This window comes from Patiria miniata, unplaced genomic scaffold (genome assembly GCF_015706575.1).
Source record: "Patiria miniata isolate m_02_andy unplaced genomic scaffold, ASM1570657v1 HiC_scaffold_9, whole genome shotgun sequence".
NCBI lineage: Eukaryota > Metazoa > Echinodermata > Asteroidea > Valvatida > Asterinidae > Patiria > Patiria miniata.
The window spans coordinates 3702563-3718666 of NW_024037076.1; the positions used below are offsets into that span (position 1 = coordinate 3702563).

General features: G+C 41.0%; 1 protein-coding gene across 1 annotated transcript in view; it reads left to right on the forward strand.

Moving 5' to 3' along the window:
• LOC119720508 (anaphase-promoting complex subunit 5-like) overlaps positions 1-16104 on the forward strand; it is a 36700-nt gene that overhangs the window by 11100 nt on the left and 9496 nt on the right. The window contains exons 10-15 of the mRNA XM_038190193.1: positions 2557-2670; positions 5162-5384; positions 7429-7550; positions 9491-9607; positions 10309-10456; positions 10902-10971. Coding sequence (XP_038046121.1) covers positions 2557-2670; positions 5162-5384; positions 7429-7550; positions 9491-9607; positions 10309-10456; positions 10902-10971 — 794 coding nt within the window. The remainder of the gene's footprint in view (positions 1-2556; positions 2671-5161; positions 5385-7428; positions 7551-9490; positions 9608-10308; positions 10457-10901; positions 10972-16104) is intronic.

Here is a 16104-nt window from a genome sequence, read left to right on the forward strand (position 1 = left end):
TACACGTCGCAGCTCGTAACGCGTCGTATGCTCCATTTAACAAAACTTGCGATGTGGTGAATACGTCATAAGTTCCTTGACAACGGCTTACAACACGTCGCGAGTTACACGTCACAGCTCGGAACGCGTCGTATGTTCCATTTCACAATACTTGTGATGTGGTGAACGCGTCCTAAGTTCAATGACAACGGCTTACAACATGTTGCAAGTTACACGTCGCAGCTCGCAACACGTCGTATGCTCCATTTAACAAAACTTGCGATGTGGTGAACATGTCGTAAGTTCCTTGACAACGGCTTACAACACGTCGCAAGTTACACGTCGCAGCTCGTAACACGTCGCATGCTCCATTTAACAAAACTAGCGATGTGGTGAACACGTCGTAAGTTCCTTGACAGCGGCTTACAACACGTCGCGAGTTACACGTCGCAGCTCGTAACGCGTCGTATGCTCCATTTAACAAAACTTGCTATGTGGTGAATACGTCGTAAGTTTCTTGACAACGGCTTATAACACGTCACGAGTTACACGTCGCAGCTCGTAACACGTCGTATGCTCCATTTAACAAAACTTGTGATGTCGTGACTACATCGTAAGTTCCTTGACAACGGCTTATAACACGTCGCGAGTTACACGTCGCAGCTCGTAACGCGTCGTATGTTCCATTTAACAAAACTTGCGATGTGGTGAATACGTCGTAAGTTCCTTGACAACGGCTTACAACACGTCGCAAGTTACACGTCGCAGCTCGTAACACGTCACATGCTCCATTTAACAAAACTAGCGATGTGGTGAACACGTCGTAAGTTCCTTGACAGCGGCTTACAACACGTCGCGAGTTACACGTCGCAGCTCGTAACGCGTCGTATGCTCCATTTAACAAAACTTGCTATGTGGTGAATACGTCGTAAGTTCCTTGACAACGGCTTATAACACGTCACGAGTTACACGTCGCAGCTCGTAACACGTCGTATGCTCCATTTAACAAAACTTGTGATGTCGTGACTACATCGTAAGTTCCTTGACAACGGCTTATAACACGTCGCGAGTTACACGTCGCAGCTCGTAACGCGTCGTATGTTCCATTTAACAAAACTTGCGATGTGGTGAATACGTCGTAAGTTCCTTGACAACGGCTTACAACACGTCGCGAGTTACACGTCGCAGCTCGTAACACGTCGTATGCTCCATTTAACAAAACTTGCGATGTGGTGAACACGTCGTAAGTTTCTTGTCAACGGCTTACAACATGTCACAAGTTAGGCCGTGTCTAGTGGTCATCGCAAAATAAGAAGCGTCCTTTTTTTTAGCCAGTTTCATGCGACAAAAATTACATAAATGAGACTATAATACTGAGACAAAAAACAGAAAATGCCTTGAAGAATTATGAACTTGCCTGGAATATTGCAGTTGAAATTTCAAAGTAGCTATACAGTCCACCGAGAGCTTGTTTTCCTTTAAAGCTGCATCACATGTCCGCCATTTTGTTTTTCGTTTTAAAAACTTATCAAGATGAGATCCGACGACAATTTGTTGAATATCAGACGACTATTTACTGTACTCTGAATAAATACATATAACAGTCACCGAGTTGTGCTATAAATACACCTACAACGCGTCGCTCTTGCGACATGTTTTGTGAAATGGATCGCAGGACACGTCGCAGCTGCGGCGCATCGTAGGGATAGGACGCGTCGCAGCATTGCGATGCATTATAAGTTACGATGAGTTTCATGAAATCGGGAGCTGAGTTGCCAAACAAAATGATTCCACAAATTTGATTTATAACTACATGAAAACTTAATATTCGAAAAGCGATACACTGTAAGATCGACTGTTGCGTGCTGTCTTTCAGAACAACTGTGATCCAGTGGTTATGGTGTTCGACTTGTGCCATGGTACGTGGGTTCAAACCCTGATGGGGAACAATCATAGAGCTATATTAAATTACTAGAGCGCTAACTTCGTGTACAAAGTAATGCCTGCTGGGCGCATCCATGTTTGTGCACAAACCTATGGAGACCTAGAAATTGTGTACGGCTTTTGTACGGCTATTTGCATATCTGCGTTTGTATTCCATACCGGTGCGTTATCGAAGCCAATACGCCCAAAACCGAAACGCACGATCAGCAAATGAGCGTGTCATTTTGCTCTACACAAACTGCGCAAGGCCTGCGCGTATTCGCTGCAGATGCTTTTTGCCATCACTTTTTTTTTAACCGTCAATGACGCGCTTAGGTTGTTTGCATATGTTCTACTTGGACGTTGCATGTAGAGTAACCTTTCAAAATTCAATCCATCTAATTTCATTATGTTCTACAAACACGCACATGAATCCAAAATGTCTGCGCCCAGGACGGCTTCAAAGCGTCTCCGCGCGCAGAATGGCGAGTTAGCGCTCTAGTAATTTAATATAGCTCTGTGGGAACAAGGTTGTTGTGTTCTTGGGCAAGGTGCTTTACTACGTTTGCCTCTTACCACTCAGGTGTAGAAATGGGCACCTGTGAGAGTAGAGATGGAGTTCATAATCTGAACCTTGTGTTTTATTTTTTCCAGTGTGTTCGAGTACCTGGCCAAGAGTGACATGCTCAACTGCAAACACAACCAGCCCCAACTGGTTCAAACCAGTTTGGCCCAGCAGAGCGCCCTCTGGCAGATGTATGGTCACAGGTGAGGCACACTTGCCAAACTTGGGTTCTGTCTGCAGCTGTGGCTCAGGCTCATATTTGTGCGTCCCCAACTTCAAGAATCTAGCGCAATATTGGTCCACTTTCTGCATTAGCAATATGTTATCCTGTATTAAAAATAGGGTCTAATTGTGTGACGTCAGAGTACCACATGGCCATCCGGTTTGGAGTAATTGCAAAATACCCCGCCACTCGGAAATACACCCCTAAATTCTCTGGCTACGAGGTTGGAATCACTGGAAAAGAAACAATTCAAGTCCATGCCAGCTACGCGGATACTGAGTGGGGGTCCATTATTTGAGAAAGAAGCAACACAAAAGGAATGGGAGTTGCTGAAAAAAAATTCTAAGTCCAAACCAACCACCCTGTTGGCGGCTACGCGGATACGGAGTGGGAGTCCCCTTGAATATGCTTGAGAACGAAGCAACACAAAAGGAATGGGAGTTGCTGAAAACATTCTAAGTCCAAACCAACTACCCTGTTGCCGGCTACGCGGTTATGAAGTGGGAGTGCAATGGAGCATGACGCATAGTACATACAAGTAGCGCAGAGAATGTTTATTGAGGTCAACCAACCGTGACCTCGTAGCCGGCTACGAGGTGGATAGATCGAGTGGCGGGGTATTCTGCAATTGTGCCTCCGGTTTCCCCTTGATCAGTCACCATTGCAGGAGACAAGCCTTAGGTTAGCAACCATGGCGTGCGTTGTAAACTAGACAGTAGGGCTTCTTTAGTAGGGCTTCTTTAGTAGGGCTTCTTTATCAAATGGCATAATGGCAGCAACCTGTGCCGTGTACGCTTGTCATAATCATGACGACCCAGCACTGGGTGTTGGCTCTGCAATTTAAAGGGAAAATACAACATTTGCAAACATCAAAAAATAAAACTACCAAATCATTTTGAAATACCTTGCTGGACTGTTAGTGAATGACAGTGTAAAGCATCCTGTAAAATCATGGCACCTGGTATACTGTCATTTTCAAGAAAAGTGGTATTTTTGTATCAATTTCCAACGCTGATCGGCCGACCAGCGTTGGAAACAAACTGGCTTTTTTTCCAAATACTGGCCCCAATTGACCATCGCACTTGTTTGCACTCGATTACACACCTATGAACGGGTACAAGCCAGCTAGACTGGTTGCCTGACCTTACAAATCCCCAATGTATGTAAACTGCCCTGTTTCTTCTTATATGGAGTCAAGGAACTAGACTACCGGAAAATGATTGTTTTTCTTGGTTTTTATAGCATTTTCGAACCCAAAACCTCAAAAAAGTAAGTGTAACTATATTTGCTATATATTTCCAACCCCCCAATTCCATTCATTTCTGAAAATTACAGCAAAAGCAAATGATGCATATTCCCTTTAAACACAGTTTTTGCCATCCAACAGCTTGCCTGCTAACTTCTACCCATGGCACTATGCAATCTTTGCCTACTACAATGGCGACACTGACATTCTGGTACCCGGCTGTCGGCTGGGTCACGTAGGCCAAGCTTTAGACATAACAGCTTTCAAAGGCTTCTAATGGCTGCTGCCTGATTTGTCTATTGACGAAATCACTTTCACTGTGTTTTTGAAAAAAGTGTTATACTCGTGTACACTGAGCTCAAAACTTCAACAGGTCAGGTTTTGAACGTTCTTCTTTGGAATTTCAGTGACCAGTGTTATTATTGAAAACAAACAAACAGGAATCAAAAGCAATAATCCTACATGTAAATGCTTCACGTTCACTGTGTTTTTGAAAAAAAGTGTTATACTCGTGTTCACTGAGCTCAAACTTCAACAGGTCAGGTTTTGAACGTTCTTCATTGGAATTTCAGTGGTGTTATTATTGAAAACGAACAAACTGCATCAAAAGCAACAATTCTACATGTATATGCCTTTAAAGGGATTGTTTATCAAACCCTTTTGTTGTAATTTTCAGAAATGAACTATTTGAGGGGTTAGTATAATAGATCAAATATTGTTACACTGACATGTTTGAGGTTTTGTGTTCGAAAATGCCGGAAAAACCAAGAAAAACAAAAATGTTCAAGCATTCTGGTTCCCTGACTCCACTAAAGATGAAATAGATCAATATTTATAGATGCCAGAAAATTGTAAGGTAAGGGAACCTGTCTAGCCTGCCTGCACCCTTTCATGAACATGTAACCAATAGCAAACTAAATTTGGACTGAAAAAAATGGTAAATTTGAATCAGTGGTTGAAAAATAGTTAGGTTTTTTCAATGGTGGTCGGCCGACCACCGTTGGAAATGTATACAAAAAATACTATTTTCTTGAAAATGACTTCACACCAGGTGCCATAATTGTACAGGATGCTTTATACTGTCATTTACAAACATCCTAGTAAAGTATTTCGTAAAAACTTGGTAGTTTTATTTTTCGATGTTTGCAAATGTTGTATATTCCCTTTAATGTCTTTCCTTCTGATTCGCCCCCCCTCCCCCCCCCTCCCCCCCCCCCCCATGTAGGACTATGTCCTCGCTCTGTGACCAAGTTCTACTCCACTCGGGATCTCTGGACCTGCCTGGGGGGTCAGCCAACACCTCCTTGATCACCATGGACAGCGAGGTATTGTGTTTGGCCATCTGCAACCAGGCCAGACTGCACGGGGACCAGGGAATGTACGCCGCGGCCAAGGACCTGATTCAACTGGCCAGAGACCGGTTCCCAGCACCCTCTAAACACGCAAAGGTGAACAAGGGGGCAATGTTGTAGTCGAGTACTTTTTTCCGAGTACCGAGCACTGCCGAGTCCTTAGGTTGCCGGGTACGAATAGGAGTACGAGTACTTATACCTCCGAGTACAAGAACGGGTCTCCGAGTACGAGTACTTATACTTCCGAGTACGAGAACGAGTACGAGTACTAGTACTTCCGAGTACGAGTACTCGCACTCGCATTTCCGAATACGGCCATACGGCAAATGGTTCATTGTGCGTATAATTGGCCCAAGCCCAGTCAGACCGATAAACAGACCCACTCACGGCTAGCTGTGAAATGTGTTTGTCCGGACTTGCACAGAAGAAAATCAGGAAATCTCGATTTCTCAACAAGCCAATCAACCATTTCAAACTGAAAGTATCGATAAAATAAGGCCATGGTAAGTGAAGCTATAAAAAAAATTCCCCCGAGTACTGCTATTCGAGTACGAGTACTTTAATGAGCGAGTACAGTTTTGACATGTCTAGTACGAGTACGTTGCTGCCCGAGTACGAGTACCGTCATTTCCAGTACAAATACTTTGACATTCGAGTACGAGTACTCCAAAAAAGTACTCGAGTAGTAGTCGAGTACGAGTACCGAGTACGAGTACTACAACACTGCAAGGGGGCAGTGTAAACGCCTGTGTACACCCGGCACGAAAAACGAAATCAAACGTTAATATGTGACATCACGACAAGCATATGCGTTGCAAATTCGCAAAAGTTCCAACATCTAAACTTTCCAACTCTGGCAAATTTCACAGCGAATGATTCTTGACGTAAAATTTGCTTCGCATTCATAGGTTCGACTTTAGAGGTAGCCTGCTAGCCAAATGCTTATCAAATCAGTGGCGGGCTAGTCAAACTATTCCTAAAGTAGCCCGGCTGGCGAGTCAAAAATTAATGGGCGGCAAAGATGAAAGGACAGGAAGAAATAAATAATTAAATTCATAAAGCAAACCTGTATCAATTTGTGTTTAATTCTTTTTTAACTGTTGATGGTTAAATTATAAGATCTGTTTTAATATTAAAAACACTGACAAGATTGCCTCAGGATACGCATTTATTATGCACATTGTTGTTTATGAGACACTGTATAAAAGAAAAACATGCGGGCCAGAGAAAATGCCTGTGAGCTATAGTTTCTGTTTCAGTAGCCCGGCTGGCTATTGAAAAAAAAGTTAAGGTTGAACCCTGCATTCATTTTTTCAGAAAGTGGTAGCGAGGTTTGCGCAGTCGTACTTAACTTGCCGCCCACCTCTGCCACCCAAGTTCGAATGCCACCCAGACCGACAGTCCCGACCTGATTTTGAGTGTTTCATTGGAATATCCTGAGGTTTTCCCCCACCTCTAAAACTGAATATTTCTTCATTGTCTTCATCCGATGCATCCCAAGCCATTAGGCCAACAAAAAAAAGTCTCCAGTTTCTGGTATGGAGCTTGCCCAAAAAGTGGTGCAGCGACGCGGCTTTTTTTTTTTTTTTACCTGATTTTTTTGCTTCAAATGTCGGCTGATGACTGCAAATGGTGCCCGACTAAACTTGGTGCAAATATATGGGAGTCCAGAGAGGCCACATAAAGCTTATTCTCGACCATAACCCAATCTAAAAACACGTTAAAATTGGGCAGCAGCAGGATTCAAGTCAAACCAGTGAGTTTGGCGGTTTTGAGACATCATCTTTCATTGAAAAAAAAACTTTTCCATTTTGCCGACGCGCATGGCTACGGCGACGCGCGCGCATACCAGAAACCGGAGACTTTTTTTTGTTGGCCTTACGAGCTAATCACAAGTCCTCCAGTCCCATGTAAACTCACAAGCTATACAAATAAAACGTGACACAGGTTTTCCTTTGTTTTTCATTCCACCCCCTTGACTCGTGAATTGAACTTGTGATTTACTTGTGACTAGACGTGTGAATTACTTGTGATCCAACGCACGTACCCTGACTACTACGGTACTGCTGGAAAATCTCAGCCCAAACAGTTTTCAAGAAAAAAATTAGTGACCTTGTTGCTTTTTTTCTTGATGTGGTAGATATGGATGGAATGCGAGCAGGAGCTGTCCTTTTCCAGGGCCATCTTGCAAGGCAAATGGCAACAGGCAGAACAGGCTGTCCTAAACCTGGCATCCATCAATGAGTCTGGTGCCCTCTACAGGTGAGCAAATGTCAATTACAACACTTCCCCCTCCCCCCCCCAAAAAAAAACCCAAACAAACACCCCTGGTGATTCTGAAACTTTTTTTTTTCAAACGGTTGAGCAAGGGGTTAACTCAGTCGTAAGTCTTACCACACGTCCATCACAAGTCCATAGCTGCCAACTATTACGAATTTTTCGTAATTATTACGAATTGTTTGTTAAATTACGAAAATACGATTTGCCACTAAAACATTACGAATTTCCCATTTTCTACCTAACGAAAAATAAAAAATTGTAAAGTAGCGTTTATGACCGAAAACTTTTGGCGAAATGTTGCGATAATGGATGGACTGGTGACAAGTCTAATAAGCAATGCGGTCAAGCACCTGATAGACATCAATGCAGTGTGCGCAGTGGAGTACTTGAGGACCAGACTAAAAATATTTTTCAATGGTGTGTCATTTGTGTGCATCTCGTGGATGTTTGGTTGTGTGTACTGACTGTATGTGACGGTCGTGACGATCGTGAGCACATTTGGTCGCTTATTGCCGGGATGAGACCCATCAGTGCGAGATTTTAATCATGGAATTTGATTAGAGTATGGTTGGAAGGATTGGTAATAAGAGTTTGAGTTTATCACAACGTCCAGAAAAGATAAATCAGCATGCATTTGCAAGGTATGTTGGCGGCATACGGTGGCCCTAAATCATTGTGTGTAAAAACATGATACAAACTCGAAACTCAACATCGACAGCATGCATCTCATAAAAAATATGCGCACATGTTATTATTGTTATTATTTATTTGACTTCAACAAACAAATACAGACAGTAAAACAAAATTAATTTTAAAACAGAATTATTAAAAAAACAAATTAATTATTATTTTTTTTTTTTTTTAATTATCTTTTGGCCTACAGTACATTATTATTTACAACAAGAAGGGTATGCACATGAACGTGTATATGTAAACCATGTACCTGTACTCGATGTTGGTAAGGCTGGTACATACACTTTTGATAATATGAGCAGTTGAAAATGACCGCACGGGTTGATTACTAATTGGGATTTTGAAAAGTTGGCAGCTATGCAAGTCAATCACAACCCAATCACAATTCAGTCACAAGTCAAATCACAAGTCAAATCGCATATACGTCACAACCAAGTCGATTACATCTGTTTCACATTTCAATCACAATTCCATAGCAAGTCAGTTGCGAGGCAATCGCAAGGCAATTACAAGTCAATCACAAGTCCATCACACGTCCATCACAAGTCAAATCATGGGTACATACAAGTCAAATCCGAAGTGCACCACAAGTGCATCACAAGTCAATCACAAATCCATCCTAAGTCCATCACAAGTCCATCCTAAATCTATCACAAGTCAATCCTAAGTCCATCACAAGTCCATCCTAAGTCCATCACAAGTCCATCACAAGTCCATCACAAGTCCATCACAAATCCATCACAAGCCCATCACAAGTCAAATCCCAAACCCATAACATTTAAGTCACGTTGTAAGTCACAAGTTCATCAAGTCACAAATAAGATCACAAGTATAGCAGCATGAACAATGACAAAGTGGGCTCTTTAAAACCCTAACTCCCTAGCATGATTTACTAGGAACCATACCCATCCTGGCAAATTCCAACACCATATGGGAAACGGCACACACATCTGGACTTTGATTCTGGAGGTGTGCCAACCGATTGTAAAAGACTGTCAGTTTAGGGGTACTGTACCCATCCTGACAGATTCCAACAAAACATGCCGTTGGGGTTTGATGGGTTGAGTCCTGTTAGGGTTAACATTCACAGTTCACTTGAATGGCTTATAACTTGACTTTATTCAACTGGCTGACTTGTAAGGACACTGAGTGAAGGGACACTAATTGCTAACAGATTTTTCATTTGCTTGGCCAGTGAAGTAACATGCTCTGACTTTCGTATGTTTCAGGAAAGTAATCCTCTTAAAGAAGCGCGGTGAAACGACGGCCGCTTTCGGTGCTGTCAATAAAATCGTCAGCAGCTGCAAAGAGAATCTCCAGGGTTTCACCACCGAGCTCCTCGTCAGGTACGCAGCACAGCAAAAGCATCATTTATTTTGTAACTTTGATAAAAGTTGTCGTCGTGGAGATGGGAACTTTAATGTGGAGCACCGTGGTAACAGTATTCGACTCATGTCGGCGATGCGTGGGTTTCGAACCCTGACAGGGAACATGCTGCTGTGTTCTTGGGCAAGACACTTTACTACAACTGCCTCTTTCCACCCAGGTGTATAAATGGGTACCTGTGAGGGTAGAGACTAGATTGTGCTGATCACAAGAAAGTGAGTGTTCTTTCAGTAAAACGAAAACAAATCACATAGGGATGTGTGTGGATTGTTTTCGTTTTGCTGAAAGGAGGAACACCTTTTTTGTGATCCGTGGACAGAACTTTAAAATGGAGGTTGTGTTAAAAATTCCGTAACTTGAAAGTACATGAGTGATTTGAATGATTCTTGTACTAAAAGAAAAATTATGAATTGGGCTTTCATATCCTAGATTTTCAAAGTGCTACATGCAGAACTTCACTAAAACAATAGTCCCGACATTTGGGTTTCGCTTTTTTTTTTTACTCACCCTGCACAGCACAAGTATGAATTGCATCAGTAATTCTCACTCTCAACATTGATTTTTCCAATTTAATTTTTGTTTAACCTTTTGTTTGCATTGCTGTTGCCATGCCAACCTGGCACCTATTTACGTTACTTCTGTATTACCAATCTCTCTCCAGGGCCCTTTTGGAGTTATCGGAGCTACACTCGGTATCGTCCAATCACACGTCAGCTATCCCCCACCTGTTGGAAGCCTTGGCACTGTGCCAAACCCACCACCTGTCTTCACTGTACACGGAGGCGACGGCACGATTAGCCCAAACCCAGGTGATCTCATCGAATCACATTTTCAGAGAGTTTTAGGGTTTAGGGGAGATTTGTATTCCTTTATTTTCTGTTGAAAGGAACAGATGTTAACAGATGTTAATTATAATACAAAGATGTCTAACATGTATGCATAAAAGCATATCTTTGGCCCTCAGTGGCGCAACCAAGATTTGGCTTGTTGGGGTGGGGTTCCCCTTTTTTTTCAAATTGGTTTTAGAACTGTGATTTTTTTTCTTCAAATTTTGGCTGCAGACAATATTTAGGTGGGGGGGGGTGATGGACTATTTTGACGTTGGTGGCGCCATAGGCCACATATACATATCACAAATAAAAACTGACAAACACGAACAATAAATAAATAGAAATTGAAAACCTGGGGGGGGGGGCTTTGTTTTTCTTTCTTTTTTTCTCATTTTGTCCTTTTACTTATTTGTCTTTCCCACAGTTAATGCTTAAGATGCCCCACCATGCTTTGAGCCTAGTGGACAGAATTATGCCGCAAGTTCTTGCTAACGGTAAGTCATAGTTATCAGTTTTTTGTTTTCCTAAGGCCAAAAAAAAGTCTTCGGTTTCTGGCATGGAGCTTGCCCCCAAAGTGGTGCGGCGACGCAGCTTCTTTTTTTTCCTTTTTTTTTCCTTTTTTTTATCTTCAAATGTCGGCTGATGACTGCAAATGGTGCCCGACTAAATTTAGTGCAAAATAAATGGGAGCCCAGAGAGGCCACATAAAGCTGATACTTGATCGTAACCCCATCTAAAAACACGTTAAAATTGTGCAGCAGCAGGATTCCAGTCAAACCAGTGAGTTTGGCTGTTTAGAGACATATTCTTACATAAAAAAAAAAACTGTTTAATTTTGCCGACGCGCATGGCTATGGCGACCCGCACGCATACCAGAAACCGGAGCCCTTTTTTGGGGGCTAAGCTATCACAAAATTCCTTTTCATCATTTTTTTGGGCAAACCCGCTTTTAAATAACCAAAAATACCGTACCTGAGACAGTTTACCCATTCCTATTGGTCGAGAGCCTGTCATGTGGGTGGTCATAACCGCCATTTAAAGTCAATATAAATTTCTATTTCGTTTTGCTGAAAGAACGCTTATTTTTTGTGTGATCCATGGACAGAACTTTAAAATGGTGTTTGTGTTCAAAATTCCGTAACTTGAAAAGTACATGAGTGATTTGAATGATTCTTGTACTAAAAAGAAAGCTTATTGATTGGGCTTGTATATCCTAGATTTTAAAAGTGCTATCTGCAGACAAACCTTCATTCGAAAATTGGCCCTGCCATTTTGAGTATTGTTTTTGTTTATGCACCCTGTATTGTAAGGAAAGTTTAGCACACCGCGTGGCCTTAGTGCACCACACAGGTGGCCTGAATATGGCGGGAAATGCGGGAACACTTTTAGACGTTTGCTGAGCTCTTCTTAATTTCAGTGGGGTGATTCAAAGCCTCTCTTAATGTTTGTAGTTTGGTGTAGTTGCTTTGTATAGAAGTACTGTTTGTGGATTATTGATAACTTTTATGTTACTAATTTTAATAAAATTCTGAAGATTCATTAAATACTGTGAAAATTACCCTTTGACTGTGACCTAGACGTCACGTACACTAAAAGGTTAAATGAGATCATGTTCCGAGTGCGGATTCAGGGATTGTACACGAGCAGTTGCTTTTCAGAATTGGACACAGCAAATGTTGAAGTGCTAGCAATAGAATCCATTTCAAGGGAATATTTGCAAACATCAAAACCAAAACTCCAAGTTATCCCAAAATACCTTACTGTACTGCTAGCGAATGACAGTCTAAAGCATCCTGTAAAATCATGGCACCTGGTGGGCTGTCATTTTCAAAAAAATGTGGTATTTTCGTATCAATTTCCAATGCTGGTCGGCCGACCATTATTGTAAAAAACTTGCTTTTTTTAATACTGCTCCCAAGTTGTCATATTTAGCGATAGTTAGTCAGTATTTTGTTTGCAATCGATTACACACCTATGAACGGGTACAAGGCAGCTAGACAGATTCCCTGACCTTACAATTCCTCAACGTCTATTAATTGCTCCGTTTAATCTGAAGTGGGGTCAGGGAACCAGACTACAAGAACATGATTGTTTTTCTTGATTTTTCAAGCATTTTCAAACCCAAAACTTCAAACAAGCCAATGTAACAATATTTGCTAAAAAATACTAACCCCCCCCAAAAAAATCCATCGATTTCTGAAAATAACAGCAAAAGCAAATGTTGTATATTCCCTTTAAAGGACCAAAACAAAATTTGCATCTATTTTGTCTGTTTTTTCAAACTGTACTGTAGAGTATCTACATCTACCGTACATTAGGTTCAGTTGTTTGCCCCCTACTTAAGATTTTGAGCAAGGTTATTGCTTCAAACAAATAAAAAAGCACAAAATGCAAATAAGATGTAATGAAAAATAGTTATCGATCTCTGGTCACCGCGTGGGTCGATTTTGATCATATGCGTCAATCTTTTTTTTTCCTTTCAAATTTTCCATGGTAGCTAACAGCGCCCTCTATTGCCGCACCTCCTCAAATGATGGAGGGCACCAAGGCAAATTATGGGAGGACACCAAGGTATATGAGGACACAAAAAAAGCAAAATAGTACCCACCTTGTCAGTACAATCCAAGCTTGAAAAAAAAGCCAATTTTTTTTAAATTCATCGCCGCACCAATTCTGGAACTTTGGTCTGACCAGAAACCGACTATTTGTTTTTTTGTTTTTTTTGGCCTAATCCTATAGCTGAACCAATACCTACACAATTTTTTAAAGAATACGCCTGTTGGCACCCTGTTGTAAAACCACCTTCAATGTTAGTTTTCTCCCAAACGATCGATATCACTTCATGCGGAATAATTTCACAGGGTATTTGTCAGCCCTTATGTTCTTCACTTTGAGTTTTCTGTCTTTAAAACGGTTGGTATTTCCAGGGACCATAATTGCAAATGATCCTACGTGTCATTAAGATACATACATTTTCCCAGATGCAACCACTATTTCCCAACAGGTCACATTGACCGACATGTGACCTTTAGCCAGATGTGGTAACCAACTATCAGTTGGTCTTATCTTATTTGCATAAACTCTGGTGGGGTCCTATATAAAAATCCAATTGATGATGATAAATGTATAAAAGTACGTCATATAATGTACTAGCATGTTTGTTATTGTGTAAATCAAGGATTCTATTGTTCCTCTTCCCTTTTCCTTCGTTTATGATCTATCTTTTTTGCAACAGCTATCATTGGTTTTATACACGTTGTAAAAGCGATGTTGTCCTCAATTTGGTTCCTATCCTCGATTTATTGATGGTGTTGCACGTGTGTGTCCTCGATTTACACAATAAACAAACGCTACATGTATTGTACTACTTGACTTCAAACTATCCCCTTAATTGTTTGCCTGTGTCATTATGTCAACGTTTAAAACATTTAGAACTTTAAAACGGTGGTTGTGTTTAAAATTCCATAACTTAAAAAGTAAACAAGTGATTTGAATGATTCTTGTACTAAAAGAAAGCTGATGAATTGGGCTTTCGTATCCTAGATTTTGAAAGGGCTACATGCAGAACTTCACTAAAACAATAGTCCAGACATTTGGGTTCAGCTTTTTTTTTTACTCACCCGGTAGGCCCAAATTGCCTATGCCAGCAGAATCACAATTTGCATGCCCTCAATATTTTTGCTAATAGAGCATTTTGTGGGCCATGAACTTCAAGGAGAGTTGAAAGTATTTTTCTCCTGGGTTTCGGAAGTGAGTGCGTATTTGTCACTGGGGTCTGTGGCAGTTTACTTACTGTTTATTTTTTACTGGTCTGCAACCTATAATACGTCTGCAAAAATTATGCAATGAATTACGGTAATCATATTTTTGTTTATGTTTTTCTTATTTTCTTTTAATCACTTAAATATGATTATGCCATCCCATTCATGATAAGGCCATGTTTGCAAGCAAACAAGATAATCCTTTATGCATGTATTATTTATACAACATTTACAAACATGAAAACTTAAGCTACCAAATTATTATGAAATACCTTACTTGACTGTAAGTGAATAGTCTCAAACATCCTGTGCAATCATGGCACAGGGTGTGCTGTCATTTTCAAGAAAGGTGGAACTTAGATCAATTTCCAACGATGGCCGGCCGAAAAAACTAACTTGTAAATTTACTGCCAACATTTTGTAGTCCACATTTTGTTTGCAATCGGTTTACACACCCGTTAATGGACCGCAAGCCAGCTAGTCTGGTTCCCTGACCTGACAATTCCGTTCCGTTTCAAAACTAGGATCTGGGAACCAGACTACAAGCATTTTTTTATTTGTTTTTTTCCAGCACCTAGGATAACGAAATTTTTCATAGGCCAGTGTAACAATATTTGCTATAAAATGCAAGCCCCCAAATCCATCCATTTCTGAAAATTACAGCAAAAGCAAGTGGTGTGTAAATTTGTAGGGGCCATGCCACAATAATACTAATGAGGCACTAGAGCTCAGTTGCCGCTCAAAACATGTACAGCAAACAGGCTCCCGCAATTTCAGGATGTGTTTTGCCAGTAACCTGTTTTGATAAGCAAGTATTTTGTGTGTTTAGCATATTTCTGTGCTTAATACAGGTAGTAGATACATAAAAATTGCCCCCCCCCCTCCCCCAGCACCACGTGTATGTATGCTTCACAATAATAGTTGACATTTTTTTAGACTGCAAGTGTACTGTACACCTGAATGGCTCAGTTAATTGATACAGTACGTAGCCAGTATTTTTGTTACGGATATCTCAAAATGGAACACCACATCAATCAATTTTTCTTTGTTCTACAAATCAGTCACAAAACTTGAAAAAACAATGGCCGCAAGTTGGGGAGAAAAAATCATAGGTGATACAGATTGACCAAAAAAAAAAACAGATCACCTTCAACTTGACAAACAGGTCAACATGTTGCAACACAATTTGAACCCAGTCACTGAACTAGATTTCATCGCCCCGATGTAATCGAACTCGGCCGACTTTACACCCAGGCTCCCTACATTGCCTATTGTAATACCCCAAGGGACCTCAATCATCCGATACTGCCAATAACCATAAATCCATATGTGGGATTGTTTACTTCAATTGTGATCGGGTCTGTATCTTACAGTGTTTGTTCTGCTGCCCTGGAGTTTGCCATCAAATCAACTGTCATTATTTTCCCATATCAGCCGATAGGTACTTTGGACCCAGACACAATGGAATCGTAAAACAATGGGTGTTCGTTGCTCTGTGGTTTACTACCCATTGTATGTTGAGTGGGACTGGGATGAAGGTCTATCGGTAGTGTCACAAGTTTTCCCAATCTGGGAACGGGATGTCACAAGTTTTCCCCCTATACGGGCAAACTATGTCAGATTATATTTGAGGATTGGGCAGAATTAAGCCCTAAAACTCTCAAGTGTTCTAGAATACATATGCTTCTGTCAAATACCAGTATTCAGGCATGCAACTTTTCCTCGGATCAGCTGATTTCCTCTTTTTTTTACTTCCCATGTATGCCATTGAAAATAGAAAAACACTGTACAAAGTCTGGGGAAAATTTGAATTTCCTCTTTTTTTTGTGATTTCCCAGTTGCATGCCTGAGTATTGGGAACAGTTT